The sequence below is a fragment of the Phyllobates terribilis genome, unplaced genomic scaffold, assembly GCF_046119375.1.
Source record: "Phyllobates terribilis strain yellow unplaced genomic scaffold, ASM4611937v1 Scaffold_9__5_contigs__length_417890890, whole genome shotgun sequence".
In the NCBI taxonomy this organism is placed as follows: domain Eukaryota; kingdom Metazoa; phylum Chordata; class Amphibia; order Anura; family Dendrobatidae; genus Phyllobates; species Phyllobates terribilis.
In genome coordinates this window covers 383,795,736-383,818,686 of record NW_027362769.1, presented here as the reverse complement: position 1 = coordinate 383,818,686, position 22,951 = coordinate 383,795,736, and the positions used below count along the sequence as shown (strand labels likewise).

The 22,951-nt window shown below is 40.0% G+C and overlaps 1 protein-coding gene across 2 annotated transcripts in view; it reads left to right on the top strand.

Moving 5' to 3' along the window:
* Positions 1-22,951, top strand: part of PTX4 (pentraxin 4) — a 154,536-nt gene that overhangs the window by 123,180 nt on the left and 8,405 nt on the right. Inside the window, exon 2 of one of the 2 annotated variants that reach the window (XM_073648555.1) lies at positions 17,913-18,070. In XM_073648555.1, the coding sequence (XP_073504656.1) occupies positions 17,930-18,070 (141 nt within the window). In that variant the 5' untranslated portion in view covers positions 17,913-17,929. Of the gene's footprint in view, positions 1-17,703; positions 18,071-22,951 lie in introns of those variants that run through there. The other variant, XM_073648554.1, reaches the window with a different exon arrangement.

Below are 22,951 nucleotides of genomic sequence, written 5' to 3'. Positions count from 1 at the left end.
GTCTTCCTCATTGTCTCCACCAACAGGAGTTACAGTTTGGGAATGAGGGTCTACATTATGGTCAGAACCTTCTGCGTCTGGTCCTGGATCCGACTCATAAAGATTCTGGGCATCAGTGCAGATCATTTCCTCGTCTGGATTCACAGAAGCGCTGGAGTCGACCTCTGATTCCCAGGCTATAGTATGAGTAAACAGCTCTGCAGACTCAACCATCTGTTCTACCTCATACTCAGACGGGCAGCTGGAGATTTGGGAGCTGTGAGGAAGCAAGTGCGATTTGGGTGACACCTTTGAGGACTGGAGTATTTGTGATGTTGAAGTTGATGTGGAGTAGAGCCCACTTAAAGGAGCACTTGATATCCGTTGAAGCACCTGCTGTTTTTGTGCCTCATCTGGAATTTGTAGCGATTGGCATGGCCGTAAGAAAGGGATCTTATCACATTGTCCGCTAAAAGAAGTAGACATTTTAGTTTGGCTGGAAGATGGTCTTTCTTCTGCAGATGTTACTGTTGCTTTAACACCTACCCCACGGACACAACCTTTTTTCCCCTTCCCAACACGCCTATTCCCCTTTCCACCAGCAGCAGGCCTTTTTCCACTCATTTTGGTGGTTAACTAATTCACAACTCTGGAGTTGTTTGCACAAAAAAACAATGGATGGTAACTGAGCAGAGCTGAGTGGCCAAACTGTGGTATTAGGCCAAAACTATTGGCTGGGTTAGATGCAGAAAAAAATTATTTTGAATTTGCAACCTGATGGAGGTCAGTATAGATGGACTAATACAACAAGTCCCACACACAGCTAGAAGCCCAAATATTTTTTCAGAGGTAGATGCAGAAAAAAATATATTCAGTTTGCAACCTGATGGAGGTCAGTATAGATGGACTAATAGAACAAGTCCCACACACTGCTAGAAGCCCAAATATTTTTTCAGAGGTACTGTAGATGCAGATAAAAATTAGTTTTAATTTGCAACCTGATGGAGGTCAGTATAGATGGAGTAATAGAATGATGCTATGCCCAAAAGATTTTACTTCACTAGGTGCAGTAAAAAAATTGGTATTCTATACACAGGTGGTATATCTTGCAACACAGATAGGCTACTCCACTGACTAACACACTCTGCAATAGGCCAAAAAGGATTAGCTTTGCTAGATTCAGCCAAATGCTGTGAAAAAAACTTGCACAGCACTGGCACAGACCTGCCTGGCAAAAACTGATAGGAACTGATGTAACCTAGTCCTGAAAAGGACTCCAATTACAATTAGTCTTTACTCCCACAATCTATCTATTTAAGAGCACAGACCTGCCTGATAAAAGTCGTAGGAAATGCTGTAACCTAGTCCTTAAAAGGACTGCAATCACAACTATTCCCTACTCCCAAGCTATCTGTATATTTGTGCGAAAATTGGCTTGAAATTAACAAGGTATAGCGCACACAGCAACAGCGGTGCCGTCTAACACGCAGCTGCAGCAGTGAAAAAATGGTGGCGACGGGGAAAATGGCTTGGTCTTATAGGGCAAGGACATGTGACATACACTGCCAATCACACATGCCCTTGCTTGTGTGAAAAAAAGCACTTCGCTCCGTGTGTGCGCTGCTGATAGGCTGACAGATTGCACCTCCCCACTGTAAATGCGGGAAAGAGAAAAAAAAATGGAGATCTTCATTGTTCCTGCAGAGATCCATCCCCTGCCCCTCCCCCCACCCCGCTGTACACTCAAACTGCGTATTAACATTAATTTTCATCATTACTGAGAAAAAATTCAGTTATGATTTTGGTGCACGAACAGTTATCGAACATAACCTCGAACAGCCGAATTTTTCTCAAATTGTTCGTGTTCGCCGAACGGCTCGAACACCGCCCAAAACAGCTCGAATTTGAGATTGGCGAACAGTTCGAGTAGAACAACGCTCATCTCTAGACGTGACCTCCAGGTGATAGAAGACGTGACCTCCAGGTGATAGAAGACGTGACCTCCAGGTGATAGAAGACGTGACCTCCAGGTGATAGAGGATGTGACCTCCAGGTGATAGAAGACGTGACCTCCAGGTGATAGAAGACGTGACCTCCAGGTGATAGAAGACGTGACCTCCAGGTGATAGAAGACGTGACCTCCAGGTGATAGAGGATGTGACCTCCAGGTGATAGAGGACGTGACCTCCAGGTGATAGAAGACGTGACCTCCAGGTGATAGAGGATGTGACCTCCAGGTGATAGAAGACGTGACCTCCAGGTGATAGAAGACGTGACCTCCAGGTGATAGAAGACGTGACCTCCAGGTGATAGAGGATGTGACCTCCAGGTGATAGAAGACGTGACCTCCAGGTGATAGAAGACGTGACCTCCAGGTGATAGAGGACGTGACCTCCAGGTGATAGAAGACGTGACCTCCAGGTGATAGAGGATGTGACCTCCAGGTGATAGAAGACGTGACCTCCAGGTGATAGAAGACGTGACCTCCAGGTGATAGAAGACGTGACCTCCAGGTGATAGAAGACGTGACCTCCAGGTGATTGAAGACGTGACCTCCATGTGATAGAGGACGTGACCTCCAGGTGATAGAAGATGTGACCTCCAGGTGATAGAAGACGTGACCTCCATGTGATAGAGGACGTGACCTCTAGGTGATAGAAGACGTGACCTCCAGGTGATAGAAGACGTGACCTCCAGGTGATAGAAGACGTGACCTCCAGGTGATAGAAGACGTGACCTCCAGGTGATAGAGGACGTGACCTCCAGGTGATAGAAGACGTGACCTCCAGGTGATAGAGGGCGTGACCTCCAGGTGATAGAGGACGTGACCTCCAGTCCAGGTGATAAAATATCACCAAAGCTTTATCCATCATGTTTTAAAAGCCAAATAAGCAGAAACAGAGCTCACTGACGCGTCTAAAGCATGAGCAACGCTGACAAGGGGCACTCGCTGTGTCTAGAGGAAAGTTTAATCATCACCCCAGATGGAGATTCTTTACTGTAAGAGCAGTGAGTCTATGGATGTTTTACTGTAAGAGTAGTGATATATATGGATGCTATGGATACTTTCCTGTGAAAGCGGTGAGATTATGACTTGTTTAGCGTAAGAGCAGTGAAAGTATACATTCTTTACTGTAAGAGCAGTGATACTATGGCTGCTTTACTGTGAGAGCAGTGAGATTATGGATACTTTAATGTAAAAGCAGTGAGTTTATAGATTTTTTACTGTAAGAGCAGTGACACTATGAATTATTTACTGTAAGAGCATTGAGACTATGGATTCTTTACTGTAAGAGCAGTGAGACTGTGGATTCTTCACTGTAAGAGCAGTGAGACTATGGATTCTTTACTGTAAGAGCAGTGAGACTGTGGATTCTTTACTGTAAGAGCAGTGAGACTATGGATTCTTTACTGTAAGAGCAGTGAGACTGTGGATTCTTTACTGTAAGAGCAGTGACACTATGGATTCTTTACTGTAAGAGCATTGAGACTGTGGATTCTTCACTAAGAGCAGTGAGACTGTGGATTCTTTACTGTAAGAGCAGTGAGACTGTGGATTCTTTACTGTAAGAGCACTGTTACTACGGATTCTTTACTGTAAGAACAGTGAGACTATGGATTCATACTGTACGAGCAGTGACACTATGGATTCTTTACTGTACGAGCAGTGACACTATGGATTCTTTACTGTAAGAGCAGTGAGACTATGGATTCTTTACTGTAAGAGCAGTGAGACTGTGGATTCTTTACTGTACGAGCATTGAGACTATGAATTCTTTACTGTAAGAGCAGTGAGGCTATGGATTCTTTACTGTAAGAGCAGTGAGACTGTGGATTCTTTACTGTAAGAGCAGTGAGACTGTGGATTCTCTACTGTAAGAGCAGTGAGGCTATGGATTCTTTACTGTAAGAGCAGTGAGACTATGGATTCTTTACTGTAAGAGCAGTGAGACTGTGGATTCTCTACTGTAAGAGCAGTGAGGCTATGGATTCTTTACTGTAAGAGCAGTGAGACTATGGATTCATACTGTACGAGCAGTTACACTATGGATTCTTTACTGTACGAGCAGTGACACTATGGATTCTTTACTGTAAGAGCAGTGAGACTATGGATTCTTTACTGTAAGAGCAGTGAGACTGTGGATTCTCTACTGTAAGAGCAGTGAGACTATGGATTCTTTACTGTAAGAGCAGTGAGACTGTGGATTCTCTACTGTAAGAGCAGTGAGGCTATGGATTCTTTACTGTAAGAGCAGTGAGACTATGGATTCATACTGTACGAGCAGTTACACTATGGATTCTTTACTGTACGAGCAGTGACACTATGGATTCTTTACTGTAAGAGCAGTGAGACTATGGATTCTTTACTGTAAGAGCAGTGAGGCTGTGGATTCTTTACTGTAAGAGCAGTGAGGCTATGGATTCTTCACTGTAAGAGCAGTGAGACTATGGATTCTTCACTGTAAGAGCAGTGAGGCTATGGATTCTTCACTGTAAGAGCAGTAAGACTATGGATTCTTTACTGTAAGAGCAGTGAGGCTGTGGATTCTTTACTGTAAGAGCAGTGAGGCTATGGATTCTTCACTGTAAAAGCAGTGAGGCTATGGATTCTTCACTGTAAGAGCAGTGAGGCTATGGATTCTTCACTGTAAGAGCAGTGAGGCTATGGATTCTTCACTGTAAGAGCAGTGAGACTATGGATTCTTTACTGTAAGAGCAGTGAGGCTGTGGATTCTTTACTGTAAGAGCAGTGAGGCTGTGGATTCTTCACTGTAAGAGCAGTGAGACTATGGATTCTTTACTGTAAGAGCAGTGACACTATGGATTCTTTACTGTAAGAGCAGTGAGGCTGTGGATTCTTTACTGTATGAGCAGTGAGACTATGGATTCTTTACTGTAAGAGCAGTGAGACTATGGATTCTTCACTGTAAGAGCAGTGAGACTATGGATTCTTTACTGTAAGAGCAGTGAGACTATGGAACTCTATGCCACATGATGTGATAATGGTTGATTCACTAAACAGTACATGGGAGGCCTGGATGCCTTTCCTGATAAATATAATATACAGTTTATGGCACTACATTCTGTGATGGACGCTGATCCAGGGAACTCGTCTGATTGTGGTACGTGGTGTCGGGAAGGAATTTTTCCCCTAATTTGGGGCTATTAGCGTCTGCCTCATGGGGTTTTTCTCTTCCTCTAGATCAACATGTTAGGATATGGCTTGAACTTGCTGGATTTATGTCTATCGCCCACCTTTAAAGCAATGAAACCAGCCATGATGAATCCATCAGCGATGCACACGGTTTATCAGCTTTCTACAAAATAAAAGTAGAAAAATAACAGAAAAACTCATTAAACTCCAAAATGTCACAGCAATAAATGACGGTTATGTGTGTGATCTGGGAGGACACATGAAAGAGGTCCGACCTCTGGGATCCGCCCTGATGGAGAGATCGGGGAACTTTCATCCCCGTTAGAATGCATGGTTTATTGGGAGTCAAACGTAGTCTATACTTTACACTGCAGCACTACTCTGCAGCCCAGAGCTATACTCAATGATCAATATAGAGTATGACACAGTCTGAATTTTTTGTGGATGCTGCTGCTTTGTCCCATGCTTTACAGTGCAGCACTGCTCATTCAGATTGGCTGCTGAGTACAAGCGCAAGCTCCTTGGGATGTCAGTACAGAGAACAATTAGAACAATATGATTATAAACTACGAGTCATTATGCCTCCAGGAACAGAAGATCGTAGGGAAACCGTGACACGAATAGGGGAGGAGCTCCAAAATAGGGAGGAGCCTCGAAAACCAGAACGGCCAGGAGTTCTGGGAAGCAGTGCGCCTGCGGAGATTGTCACCATAGAGGCTGCGCTGGAACTCTCCACTGTCACTGACAAATCTGTAACAATGTTCATCCTGAGCCTCTGGGTGCACGAACTAAATAAATGGATGACAGAAGTACAGTTAATTTCATGAAGGTAAAACTGCAGAAGAGAAATGTACAGAAAAGACAAGAACAATGTGCAAAAGTAATAAATAGGTTCAGCCCGTGTGCCAAAACACAGCTCACCCGGATCACCGGGGAACAGAATGACGTCCCTCTCTTGTATTTTTTTGGGAAAAAGTGCAAATAAAGAGTAATCCTGACAATGATTTATGGGAAAAAATAATATTTATATAATTCCTCAATGATTTATGTATTGTTTAACCAAAACAACATAGAGGTGCAATGTTACAAGTTGTCCACAAGATGGAAGCAGTGTATATAAATAACAGAATCCACCAAAAACCTGAATTTTATCAATCACAGACACATGAATACAAAAAGAAAACCTGTATAATGCTGCCCCCTATGTACAGGAATATAACTACTATAATACTGCCCCCTATGTACAAGAATATAACTAGTATAATACTGCCCCCTATGTACAAGAATATAACTACTATAATACTGCCCCTATATACAAGAATATAACTACTATAATACTGCCCCCTATGTACAAGAATATAGCTACTATAATACTGCCCCTATGTACAAGAATATAACTACTATAATACTGCCCCCTAGGTACAAGAATATAACTACTATAATACTGCCCCTATGTACAAAAATATAACTACTATAATACTGTCCCCTATGTACAAGAATATAACTACTATAATACTGCTCCTATGTACAATAATATAACTACTATAATACTGTCCCCTATGTACAAGAATATAACTACTATAATACTGCCCCTATGTACAAGAATATAACTACTATAATACTGCTCCCTATGTACAAAAATATAACTACTATAATACTGCCCCTATGTACAAGAATATAACTACTATAATACTGCTCCTATGTACAAGAATATAACTACTATAATACTGCCCATATGTACAAGAATATAACTACTATAATACTGCCCCCTATGTACAAGAATATAGCTACTATAATACTGCCCATATGTACAAGAATATAACTACTATAATACTGCCCATATGTACAAGAATATAACTAGTATAATACTGCCCCCTATGTACAAGAATATAGCTACTATAATACTGCCCCTATATACAAGAATATAACTACTATAATACTGCCCCCTATGTACAAGAATATAGCTACTATAATACTGCCCCTATGTACAAGAATATAACTACTATAATACTGACCCCTAGGTACAAGAATATAACTACTATAATACTGCCCCTATGTACAAAAATATAACTACTATAATACTGTCCCCTATGTACAAGAATATAACTACTATAATACTGTCCCCTATGTACAAGAATATAACTACTATAATACTGCTCCTATCTACAAGAATATAACTACTATAATACTGCTCCTATTTACAAGAATATAACTACTATAATACTGCCCCTATGTACAAGAATATAACTACTATATTACTGCTCCTATCTACAAGAATATAACTACTATAATACTGCCCCTATGTACAAGAATATAACTACTATAATACTGCTCCTATCTACAAGAATATAACTAATATAATACTGCCGCCTATGTACAAGAATATAACTACTATAATACTGCACCTATGTACAAGAATATAACTACTATAATACTGCTCCTATGTACAAGAATATAACTACTATAATACTGCCCCCTGTGTACAAGAATATAACTACTATAATACTGCCCCTATGTACAAGAATATAACTACTATAATACTGCCCCTATGAACAAGAATATAACTACTATAATACTGCTCCCATGTATAAGAATATAACTACTATAATACTGCCCCCTATGTACAAGAATATAACTACAATAATACTGCTCCTATGTATAAGAATATAACTACTATAATACCGCCCCCTATGTACAAGAATATAACTACTATAATACTGCTCCCATGTATAAGAATATAACTACTATAATACTGCCCCCTATGTACAAGAATATAACTACTATAAAACTGCTCCTATGTACAATAATATAACTACTATAATACTGTCCCCTATGTACAAGAATATAACTACTATAATACTGCCCCTATGTACAAGAATATAACTACTATAATACTGCTCCCTATGTACAAAAATATAACTACTATAATACTGCCCCTATGTACAAGAATATAACTACTATAATACTGCTACTATGTACAAGAATATAACTACTATAATACTGCCCATATGTACAAGAATATAACTACTATAATACTGCCCCCTATGTACAAGAATATAGCTACTATAATACTGCCCATATGTACAAGAATATAACTACTATAATACTGCCCATATGTACAAGAATATAACTAGTATAATACTGCCCCCTATGTACAAGAATATAGCTACTATAATACTGCCCCTATATACAAGAATATAACTACTATAATACTGCCCCCTATGTACAAGAATATAGCTACTATAATACTGCCCCTATGTACAAGAATATAACTACTATAATACTGCCCCCTAGGTACAAGAATATAACTACTATAATACTGCCCCTATGTACAAAAATATAACTACTATAATACTGTCCCCTATGTACAAGAATATAACTACTATAATACTGTCCCCTATGTACAAGAATATAACTACTATAATACTGCTCCTATCTACAAGAATATAACTACTATAATACTGCTCCTATGTACAATAATATAACTACTATAATACTGTCCCCTATGTACAAGAATATAACTACTATAATACTGCTCCTATCTACAAGAATATAACTACTATAATACTGCCCCTATGTACAAGAATATAACTACTATAATACTGCTCCTATCTACAAGAATATAACTAATATAATACTGCCCCCTATGTACAAGAATATAACTACTATAATACTGCACCTATGTACAAGAATATAACTACTATAATACTGCTCCTATGTACAAGAATATAACTACTATAATACTGCCCCCTGTGTACAAGAATATAACTACTATAATACTGCCCCTATGTACAAGAATATAACTACTATAATACTGCCCCTATGAACAAGAATATAACTACTATAATACTGCTCCCATGTATAAGAATATAACTACTATAATACTGCCCCCTATGTACAAGAATATAACTACTATAATACTGCTCCTATGTATAAGAATATAACTACTATAATACTGCCCCCTATGTACAAGAATATAACTACTATAATACTGCCCCCTATGTACAAGAAGATAACTACTATAATACTGCTCCTATGTACAAGACTATAACTACTATAATACTGCCCACTATGTACAAGAAGATAACTACTATAATACTGCCCCTATGTACAAGAATATAACTACTATAATACTGCCCCTATGTACAAGAATATAACTACTATAATACTGCTCCTATGTACAAGAATATAACTACTATAATACTGCCCCTATGTACAAGAATATAATTACTATAATACTGCCTCCTATGTACAAGAATATAACTACTATAATACTGCTCCTATGTACAAGAATATAACTACTATAATACTGCCCCCTATGTACAAGAATATAACTACTATAATACTGCCCCTATGTGCAAGAATATAACTACTATAATACTGCTCCTATGTACAAGAATATAACTACTATAATACTGCCCCTATGTACAAGAATATAATTACTATAATACTGCCTCCTATGTACAAGAATATAACTACTATAATACTGCTCCTATGTACAAGAATATAACTACTATAATACTGCCCCCTATGTACAAGAATATAACTACTATAATACTGCCCCTATGTGCAAGAATATAACTACTATAATACTGCTCCTATGTACAAGAATATAACTACTATAATACTGCCCCCTATGTACAAGAATATAACTACTATAATACTGCCCCCTGTGTACAAGAATATAACTACTATAATACTGCCCCTATGTACAAGAATATAACTACTATAATACTACTCCCTATGTACAAGAATATAACTACTATAACACTGCCTCCTATGTACAAGAATATAACTACTATAATACTGCCCCCTATGTACAAGAATATAACTACTATAATACTGCTCCCTATGTACAAGAATATAACTACTATAATACTGCCCCTATGTACAAGAATATAACCACTATAATACTGCTCCTATGTACAAGAATATAACTACTATAATACTGCCCCCTATGTACAAGAATATAACTACTATAATACTGCCTCCTATGTACAAGAATATAACTACTATAATACTGCCCCTATGTACAAGAATATAACTACTATAATACTGCCCCTATGTACAAGAATATAACTACTATAATACTGCCCCTATATACAAGAATATAACTACTATAATACTGCCCCCCTATGTACAAGAAGATAACTACTATAATACTGCTCCTATGTACAAGACTATAACTACTATAATACTGCTCCCTATGTACAAGAATATAACTACTATAATACTGCCCCTATGTACAAGAATATAACTACTATAATACTGCCTCCTATGTACAAGAATATAACTACTATAATACTGCCCCCTATGTACAAGAATATAACTACTATAATACTGCCCCTATGTACAAGAATATAACTACTATAATACTGCTCCTATGTACAAGAATATAACTACTATAATACTGCCCCTATGTACAAGAATAGAACTACTATAATACTGCCCCCTATGTACAAGAATATAACTACTATAATACTGCTCCTATGTACAAGAATATAACTACTATAATACTGCCCCTATGTACAAGAATAGAACTACTATAATACTGCCTCCTATGTACAAGAATATAACTACTATAATACTGCCTCCTATGTACAAGAATATAACTACTATAATACTGCCCCTATGTACAAGAATATAACTACTATAATACTGCCCCTATGTACAAGAATATAGCTACTATAATACTGCCCCTATGTACAAGAATATAACTACTATAATACTGCCTCCTATGTACAAGAATATAACTACTATAATACTGCCTCCTATGTACAAGAATATAACTACTATAATACTGCCTCCTATGTACAAGAATATAACTACTATAATACTGCCCCTATGTACAAGAATATAACTACTATAATACTGCCTCCTATGTACAAGAATATAACTACTATAATACTGCCTCCTATGTACAAGAATATAACTACTATAATACTGCCCCCTATGTACAAGAATATAACTACTATAATACTTCCCCCTATGTACAAGAATATAACTACTATAATACTGCCCCCTATGTATAGGAATATAACTACTATAATACTGCCCCCTATGTATAGGAATATAACTACTATAATACTGCCCCCTATGTATAGGAATATAACTACTATAATACTGCCCCCTATGTATAGGAATATAACTACTATAATACTGCCCCCTATGTATAGGAATATAACTACTATAATACTGCCCCTATGTACAAGAATATAACTACTATAATACTGCCCCTATGTACAAGAATATAATTACTATAATACTGCCCCTATGTACAAGAATATAACTACTATAATACTGCCTCCTATGTACAAGAATATAACTACTATAATATTGCCCCTATGTACAAGAATATAACTACTATAATACTGCCTCCTATGTACAAGAATATAACTACTATAATACTGCCTCCTATGTACAAGAATATAACTACTATAATACTGCCCCCTATGTACAAGAATATAATTACTATAATACTGCTCCCTATGTACAAGAATATAATTACTATAATACTGCCCCTATGTACAAGAATAAAAGTACTATAATACTGGCCCCTATGTATAGGAATATAACTACTATAATACTGACCCCTATGTATAGGAATATAACTACTATAATACTGCCCCTATGTACAAGAATATAACTACTATAATACTGCCCCCTGTGTACAAGAATATAACTACTATAATACTGCCCCCTATGTACAAGAATATAACTACTATAATACTGCCCCTGTGTACAAGAATATAACTACTATAATACTGCCCCCTATGTATAGGAATATATCTACTATAATACTGCTCCTATGTATAAGAATATAACTACTATAATACTGCCCCCTATGTACAAGAACATCTATATATATAATCGTCTTAACCCGTCTGTCTGTCTGTCTGTCCAGGAAATCCCGCGTCGCTGATTGGTCCGGCAGCGGCCAATCAGCGACGTGGGATTTCAGAAAAAAGATGGCGGCCGTTAGTGGCTCATCTGCGGGACGGAGCTCAGCGGCGATGCAGCCGGGAGATGACCGGCGCGATGCGCTCATCTCCCGGCCGCTAGCAGCAGAAGGACCCTGACCGCCGGCGCCGCTGACCTCCATGCGGCTAGGGTGTGAAGGGAGGACCGGGGAGCGGCGCTGCGGGTTGGGATACTTCTGCTGCGAGAAGCCGCTCATCTCCCGGCTTCACGCAGCGGAAGTAGCCGCACAGGCAGTGGCGCTCCCCGATCCTCACCAATACGATTCCGCTCCCCGGTCCTCATCAATACGATTCGCTGATTGGTCGCGGTCTCCGCCCGCGACCAATCAGTGATCTTGGCGCAAAAGTTAAACACCGCTGTGCTGATTGGTCGCGGCCGCTGCCCGCGACCAATCACCGATTTTGGCGCCATATTTAAACACCGCTGTGCTGATTGGTCGCGGCCGCTGCCCGCGACCAATCACCGATTTTGGCGCCACATTTAAACACTGCTATGCTGATTGGTCGCGGACGCCAGCCGCGACCAATCAGCGATTTTGGCGCAAAATTTAAACAACGCTCTGCTGATTGCTCGCAGGCGCCAGCCGCGATCAATCAGCAAGATTGGCGCCAAATTTAAACCCCGCTCTGCTGATTGGTCGCGACCGCCAGCCGCGACCAATCAGCGATTTTGGCGCAAAATTTAAACAACGCTCTGCTGATTGGTCGCGACCGCCAGCCGCGACCAATCAGCGATTTTGGCGCAAAATTTAAACAACGCTCTGCTGATTGGTCGCGGACGCCAGCCGCAACCAATCAGCGATATGGGCGGCAAATTTAAACCCCGCTCTGTTGATTGGTCGCGGTGCCCGGCTGCGACCAATCAGCGATTTTTGTGCCAAATTGAAACACCGCTCTGCTGATTGGTTGCGGTCGCCGGCCGCGACCAATCAGCAGTATTGGCGCCAAATTTAAACCCCGCTCTGCTGATTGGTCACGACAGCCGGCCGCGACCAATCAGCGAGTTTGGCGCCAAATTTAAACCTCGCTCTGTTGATTGGTTGCGGTCGCCAGACGCGACCAATCAGCAGTATTGGCGCCAAATTTAAACACTGCTCTGCTGATTAGTCGCGGTCGCCGGCCGCGACCAATCAGCAGTATTGGCGCGAAATTTAAACCTCGCTCTGCTGATTAGTCGCAACCACCGGCCGTGACCAATCAGCCATATTGGCGCCAAATTTAAACACCGCTTCGCTGATTGGTCGCGGTTGCCGGCCGCGACTAATCAGCATTATTGGCGCCAAATTTAAACACCGCTTTACTGATTTGGCACGGTGGCCGGCCGCGACCAATCATCGATATTGGCGCCAAATTTAAACACCGCTCTGCTGATTGGTCGCAGTTACCGGTCATGAATAATCAGCATTATTGGCGCCAAATTTAAACACCGCTCTGCTGATTGCGCCCGGTCGGCCGCATACATATTCTAGAATACCCGATGCGTTAGAATCGGGCCACCATCTAGTAACTACTATAATACTGCACCTATGTACAAGAATATAACTACTATAATACTGCCCCCAATGTACAAGAATATAACTACTATAATACTGCCCCTATATACAAGAACATAACTACTATAATACTGCTCCTATGTACAAAAATATAACTACTATAATACTGCCCCTATGTACAAGAATATAACTACTATAATACTGCTCCTATGTACAAGAATATAACTACTATAATACTGCTCCTATGTACAAAAATATAACTACTATAATACTGCCCCTATGTACAAGGATATAACTACTATAATACTGCTGCTATGTACAAGAATATAACTACTATAATACTGCTCCTATGTACAAGAATATTACTACTATAATACTGCCCCCCATGTACAAGAATATAACTACTATAATACTGCCCCTATGTACAAGAATATAACTACTATAATACTGCCCCCTATGTACACGAATATAACTACTATAATACTGCTCCTATGTACAATAATATAACTACTATAATACTGCTATGTACAAGAATATAACTACTAAAATACTGCCCCTATGTACAAGAATATAACTACTATAATACTGCTCCCTATGTACAAGAATATAACTACTATAATACTGCTCCCTATGTACAAGAATATAGCTACTATAATACTGCTCCTATGTACAAAAATATAACTACTATAATACTGCTCCTCTCCTATGTACAAGAATATACCTACTATAATACTGCCCTCTATATACAAGAACATTACTACAATACTGCCCCTATGATTGACGCTAAATATATGCGATATATAACAGAGGAGGGTGGTCATATATTGTCAGTGATGTATGGTGACAGTATACAACCCCTGGCAAAAATTATGGAATCACCAGGCTCGGAGCATGTTCATTCAGTTGTTTAACCCCTTTCCAACCCATGACATCTTAGTACGCACATTTGCGTACCCCCGGTTCAGTGAGGGCTGCTGCGCTGAGCCCTCACTGAACCGAGCACATGTCAGCTGATTCTTACAGCTGACATGTGCCCGCAACAGCCGCGGGTGGAATCGCAATCCACCCGCGGCTGTTAGCATGTTAAATGCCGCTGTCAATCTCCGACAGCGGCATTTAACGTGCGCGTCCGGGTTGCGCGTCATAAGCCCCGCCCATCGGCGACCCCGTCACGTGATCGCGGGTCGCCGATGGGCGTGCATGACAACCCAGGGTCTGCAGCAGACGCCTGTGGTTGCCATGATCTGGTCGCTATGAGCGCCACCTAGTGGTCGGCGCTCATAGCACAGGACCATTTCTGCTGCATGCAGGGGATCTGCTGATCCCCTGTATGTAGCAGAGACGATCAGACAATTGCTGCTTCTAGTCTCCTATGGAGACTATAGAAGCATGCAGTAAGTGAAAAAAAAATGTTTTTAAAAATATAAAAAAATAAAAAATATATAAAAGTTTAAATCACCCCCCTTTCGCCCCATTCAAAATAAAATATATATATAAAAAAAAACCCACATACACATATTTGGTATCGCCGCGTTCAGAATCGCCCGATCTATCAATATAAAAAAAGAATTAATCCGATCGGTAAACGGTGTAACGAGAAAAAAATTCTAAACGCCAGAATTACATTTTTTGGTCGCCGCAAAATTGCAATAAAATGCAATAACGGGCGATCAAAACATCGGATCTACCCCAAAATGTTATCAATAAAAATGTCAGCCCGGCGCGCAAAAAATAAGCCCTCACTTAGCCCCAGATCACGAAAAATGGAGACACTACAGGTCTTGGAAAATGGCGCTATTTTTTTTTAGTTTTTTTTACCAAATTTTGGAATTTTTTTTCACAGCTTAAATATAAAATAACCTATACATGTTTGGTGTCTACAAACTCGTAATGACCTGGAGAATAATGATGGCAGGTCAGTTTTAGCATTCAGTGAACGTGGTAAAAAAAATAAATAAAAAACAACTGTGGTATTGCACTTTTTTTGCAATTTTACCGCACTTGGAATTTTTTTCCCATTTTCCCGTACACGATATGGTAAAACTAGTAATGGCGTTGAAAAGTACAACTTGTCCTGCAAAAAATAAGCCCTCACATTATCCATATTGACCAAAAAATAAAAACGCTATGGCTCTGGGAACAAGGGGAGCAAAAAACGAAAAAGCAAAAACGACAAAACCCAAGGCTGCGAAGGGGTTAATGCTGTTGAAAAAAAGCAGATCACAGACATGGCACAAAACTAAAGTCATTTCAAATGGCAACTTTAGGGCTTTAAGAAACACTAAAAGAAATCAAGATTAAAAATGTGGTACTCAGTAAGGGTAATTTTTTTCAGACCAAGCAGAGGGAAAAAATTATGGAATCACTCAATTCTGAGGAAAAAATTATGGAATCATGAAAAACAAACACACAAAAGAACACTCCAATACATCACTAGTATTTTGTTGCACCACCTCTGGCTTTAATAACAGCTTGCAGTCTCTGAGGCATGGACTTAATGAGTGACAAAAAGTACTCTTCATCAATCTGGCTCCAACTTTCTCTGATTGCTGTTGCCAGATCAGCTTTGCAGGTTGGAGCCTTATCATGGACCATTTTCTTCAACTTCCACTAAAGATTTTCAATTGGATTGAGATCCGGACTATTTGCAGGTCATGACATTGACCTTATGTGTCTTCTTTCAAGGAATGTTTTCACAGTTTTTGCTCTATGGCAGGATGCATTATCATCTTGAAAAATGATGTCATCATCCCCAAACATCCTTTCAATTGATGGGATAAGAAAACTGTCCAAAATATCAATGTAAACTTGGGCATTTATTGCAGATGTAATGACAGCCATCTCCCCAGTGCCTTTACCTGACATGCAGCCCCATATCACCAATGACTGTGGAAATTTGCATGTTCTCTTCATGCAGTCATCTTTATAAATCTCATTGGAACGGCACCAAACAAAAGTTCCAGCATCATCACCTTGCCCAATGCAGATTCGCGATTCATCACTGAATATGACTTTCATCCAGTCGTCCACAGTCCACGATTGCTTTTCCTTAGCCCATTGTAACCTTGTTTTTTTCTGTTTAGGTGTTAATGATGGCTTATGTTTAGCTTTTCTGTATGTAAATCCCATTTCCTTTAGGCGGTTTCTTACAGTTCGGTCACAGACATTGACTCCAGTTTCCTCCCATTCGTTCCTCATTTGTTTAGTTGTGCATTTCCTGTTTTGGAGACATATTGCTTTAAGTTTCCGGTCTTGACGCTTTGATGTCTTCCTTGGTCTACCAGTATGTTTGCCTTTAACAACCTTCCCATGTTGTTTGTATTTGGTCCAGATTTTAGACACAGCTGACTGTGAACAACCAACATCTTTTGCAACATTGCGTGATGATTTACCTTCTTTTAAGAGTTTGATAATCCTCTCCTTTGTTCCAATTGACATCTCTCGTGTTGGAGCCATGATTCATGTCAGTCCACCTGGTGAAACAGCTCTCCAAGGTGTGATCACTCTTTTTTCGATGCAGACTAACGAGCAGATCTAATTTGATGCAGGTGTTAGTTTTGGAAATGAAAATTTACAGGGTGATTCCATCATTTTTTCCTCAAAATTGAGTGATTCCATAATTTTTTCCCTCTGCTTGGTCTGAAAAAAATTACCCTTATTGAGCACCACATTTTTAATCTTGATTTCTTTTAGTGTTTCTTAAAGCCCTAAAGTTGCCATTTGAAATTACTTTAGCTTTGTGCCAGGTCTGGGATCTGCTTTTTTTCAACAACATTAAACAACTGAATGAACATCCTCCGAGCCCGGTGATTCCATAATTTTTGCCAGGGGCTGTATAAGTTACTTTTGTATACACCGTGTATCCTCATCTACTGTATACTCCGGAATCTCTGGGATCCAGTAATTATTTAGGCTGAGATGAAACTGAGATCTTGGTATCTGTAAAAGACATAAATAAGTCTGACCTCCTGTAGTCACTTTCTTAGTCTTCCATAAATATCGCTTTTTTTCTGGAGCCTCTTCTAGCGGCTATTATTGGCTCATTGGGAATAGTCCTGGTGCCTGCAAAACTCATCTATTTGTGGATTCAGGGGGGGGGGGGTGCAGAAGTCGGAGAGACGAAGAGTCAGACTTGAGGAGAACACGAGGGGACAATTCACCCGAAACGCACGTGAAGGGAGAATAAGGACATAATATAGGAAAGTAAAGGGAAGGTACGATGAAGATGAGGAACGTGGTGTAGCAGGCGTTGCATTTTACGGCTGTAGACTTTTCTGCACTTCTTGTATATTGAACGCAAAGCAGCAGCTTCTGCTCCAGAGATGATGATGACCGGTGGAACCATGTGCCGACCTCTCCTGGTCTTCTCCGTCCTGTGCCTTCCGAGTGTCTTCATGGATCAGAGTCGTCTTCTGGAACAGAGGAAGCCTTTCTTCGAACGTTTCCGACGGCTGGAGGAGCAGGTGAGGCCGAACGATAGGAGTCTTCATGTGATGATTCCTGGTCCATGAAAATGTTCTTCTACGATTCCTCTCGATTATTATATATTATCTCCTACACCTGATTATCCCAATATTTATTACTAAGGTGATCGCGATCCATTGAGTTTCCTGAAGCTCCATCAAATATTCCCTTTATTATGAAATCTTTTCCATAGGGGGTGATTACATTTGCGCCTTTTTTTTTGTTTAGTTTTTGGTGTTTTCCGCCTGTCTTTTCATTTGCGTCTCTTTTTTCGTGTGTTTTTATATGTCTTCGCCTGTTTTCATTTATGTTCGTCATTGTGGATTATAGTTGAGTTTTCCAGATGTTTTAAGCCGATTCATCAACTGCGAATTTTTAAAAACTTCCCAAAGTTTAGTTTACATCCCCAAAGTGATTTTATTTGTTTGGATTTTATGCCCACATTTTTCAACATTTTTACGTGAAACGTGATTTTTTTTTAGCTAAAGTGGCAAAAATAAGTTTATAGATAAAAGTTAAGAGACATTTTTATCTTGTCCAAAATTCATGAACCGCTGGCGCCATATGGAAGAATTTGGAGCAATAAATGTCAAAGAATATAACAAGATAAAGAAGTGACTTAAAATGCAAATGATGAATTGGGCTCAAATGAATCTATGTCTATTCACAGATCACAAGTTATAACTGGCTGGTTACAACTAATATATAAATATATACTCAGATTTAGTAACGCCAAGATGGGAGATTACAACAGATGGGGAATTTTCAGATTTTAAAGGGTACATCCACCATTATATATAATCTACATAAACATTCATGTCACTGACATCCTGTATTACACTCCAGAGCTGCACTCACTATTCTGCTGGTGCAGTCACTGTGTACATACATTACATTACTGATCCTGTATTGATCATGAGTTACATCCTGTATTATACCCCAGAGCTGCACTCACTATTCTGCTGGTGCAGTCACTGTGTACATACATTACATTACTGATCCTGAGTTACATCCTGTATTATACTCCAGAGCTGTACTCATTAATCTGCTGGGGCAGTTACTGTGTACATACATTACATTACTGATCCTGAGTTACATTCTGTATTATACTCCAGAGCTGCACTCACTATTCTGCTGGTGCAGTCACTGTGTACATACATTACATTACTGATCCTGAGTTACATCCTGTATTATACTCCAGAGCTGTACTCACTAATCTGCTGGGGCAGTCACTGTGTACATACATTACATTACTGATCCTGAGTTACATCCTGTATTATACTCCAGAGCTGCACTCACTATTCTGCTGGTGCAGTCACTGTGTACATACATTACATTACTGATCCTGAGTTACATTCTGTATTATACTCCAGAGCTGCACTCACTATTCTGCTGGTGCAGTCACTGTGTACATACATTACATTACTGATCCTGAGTTACATCCTGTATTATACTCCAGAGCTGTACTCACTAATCTGCTGGGGCAGTCACTGTGTACATACATTACATTACTGATCCTGAGTTACATCCTGTATTATACTCCAGAGCTGCACTCACTATTCTGCTGGGGCAGTCACTGTGTACATACATTACATTACTGATCCTGAGTTACATCCTGTATTATACTCCAGAGCTGCACTCACTATTCTCCTGGTGCAGTCACTGTGTACATACATTACATTACTGATCCTGAGTTACATCCTGTATTATACTCCAGAGCTGCACTCACTATTCTGCTGGTGCAGTCACTGTGTACATACATTACATTACTGATCCTGAGTTACATCCTGTATTATACTCCAGAGCTGCACTCACTATTCTGCTGGGGCAGTCACTGTGTACATACATTACATTACTGATCCTGAGTTACATCCTGTATTATACTCCAGAGCTGCACTCACTATTCTGCTGGTGCAGTCACTGTGTATATACATTACATTACTGATCCTGTACTGATCCTGAGTTACATCCTGTATTATACTCCAGAGCTGCACTCACTATTCTGCTGGTGCAGTCACTGTGTACATACATTACATTACTGATCCTGAGTTACATCCTGTATTATACTCCAGAGCTGCACTCACTATTCTGCTGGTGCAGTCACTGTGTACATACATTACATTACTGATCCTGAGTTACATCCTGTATTATACTCCAGAGCTGCACTCACTATTCTGCTGGTGCAGTCACTGTATACATACATTACATTACTGATCCTGCACTGATCCTGAGGTACATCCTGTATTATACTCTAGAGCTGCACTTGCTATTCTGCTGGTGAAGGCACTGTGTACATACATTACATTACTGATCCTGTACTGATCCTGAGTTACATCCTGTATTATACTCCAGAGCTGCACTCACTATTCTGCTGGTGCAGTCACTGTATACATACATTACATTACTGATCCTGTATTGATCCTGAGTTACATCCTGAATTATACTCCAGAGCTGCACTCACTATTCTGCTGGTGCAGTCACTGTGTACATACATTACATTACTGATCCTGAATTACATCCTGTATTATACTCCAGAGCTGCACTCACTATTCTTCTGGTGCAGTCACTGTGTACATACATTACATTACTGATCCTGTACTGATCCTGAGTTACATCCTGTATTATACTCCAGAGCTGCACTCACTATTCTTCTGGTGCAGTCACTGTGTACATACATTACATTACTGATCCTGAGTTACATCCTGTATTATACTCCAGAGCTGCACTCTCACTATTCTGCTGGTGCAGTCACTGTGTACATACATTACATTACTGACTCTGAGTTACATCTTGTATTATACTCCAGAGCTGCACTCACTATTCTGCTGGTGCAGTCACTGTGTACATACATTACATTACTGATCCAGTACTGATCTTGAGTTACATCCTGTATTATACTCCAGAGCTGCACTCACTATTCTGCTGGTGCAGTCACTGTGTACATACATTACATTACTGATCCTGAGTTACATCCTGGATTATACTCCAGAGCTGCACTCACTATTCTGCTGGTGCAGTCGCTGTGTACATACATTACATTACTGATCCTGAGTTACATCCTGTATTATACTCCAGAGCTGCACTCACTATTCTGCTGGTGCAGTCGCTGTGTACATACATTACATTACTGATCCTGAGTTACATCCAGTATTATACTCCAGAGCTGCACTCGCTATTCTGCTGGTGCACTCGCTGTGTACATACATTACATTACTGATCCTGTACTGATCCTGAGTTACATCCTGAGTTACATCATTTATTATACTCCAGAGCTGCACTCACTATTCTGCTGGTACAGTCACTGTGTACATACATTACATTACTGATCCTGTACTTATCCTGAGTTACATCCTGTATTATACCCCAGAGCTGCACTCACTATTCTGCTGGTGCAGTCACTGTGTACATACATTACATTACTGACCCTGAGTTACATCTTGTATTATACTCCAGAGCTGCACTCACTATTCTGCTGGTACAGTCACTGTGTACATACATTACATTACTGATCCTGTACTGATCCTGAGTTACATCCTGAATTATACTCCAGAGCTGCACTCACTATTCTGCTGGTGCAGTCACTGTGTACATACATTACATTACTGATCCTGAGTTACATCCTGTATTATACTCCAGAGCTGCACTCGCTATTCTGCTGGTGCACTCGCTGTGTACATACATTACATTACTGATCCTGTACTGATCCTGAGTTACATCCTGTATTATACTTCAGAGCTGCACTCACTATTCTGCTGGTGCAGTCACTGTGTACATACATTATATTACTGACCCTGAGTTACGTCTTGTATTATACTCCAGAGCTGCACTCTCTATTCTGCTGGTGCAATTACTGTGTACATACATTACATTACTGATCCTGTACTGATCCCGAGTTACATCCTGTATTATACTCTAGAGCTGCACTCACTATTCTGCTGGTGCAGTCACTGTGTACATACATTACATTACTGATCCTGAGTTACATCCTGGATTATACTCCAGAGCTGCGCTCACTATTCTGCAGGTGCAGTCACTGTGTACATACATTACATTACTGATCCTGTACTGATCCTGAGTTACATCCTGAATCATACCCCAGAGCTGCACTCACTATTCTGCTGGTGCAGTCACTGTGTACATACATTACATTACTGATCCTGAGTGACATCCTGTATTATAGTCGAGAGCTGCACTCACTATTCTGCTGGTGTAGTCACTGTGTACATACATTACATTACTGACTCTGATTTACATCTTGTATTATACTCCAGAGCTGCACTCACTATTCTTCTGGTGCAGTCACTGTGTGCATACATTATATTACTGATCCTGAGTTACATCCTGTATTATACTCCAGAGCTGCACTCACTATTCTGCTGGTGTAGTCACTGTGTACATACATTACATTACTGACTCTGATTTACATCTTGTATTATACTCCAGAGCTGCACTCACTATTCTGCAGGTACAGTCACTGTGTACATACATTACATTACTGACCCTGAGTTACATCTTGTATTATACTCCAGAGCTGCACTCACTATTCTGCTGGTGCAGTCACTGTGTACATGCATTACATTACTGATCCTGTACTGATCCTGAGTTACATCCTGTATTATACTCCAGAGCTGCACTCACTATTCTGCTGGTGCAGACACTGTGTACATACATTACATTACTGATCCTGTACCGATCCTGAGTTACATTCTGTATTATACTCCAGAGCTGCGCTCACTATTCTGCTGGTGCAGTCACTGTGTCCATACATTACATTACTGATTCTGAGTTACATCCTGTATTATACTCCAGAGCTGCACTCACTATTCTGCTGGTGCAGTCGCTGTGTACATAAATTACATTACTGATCCTGTACTGATCCT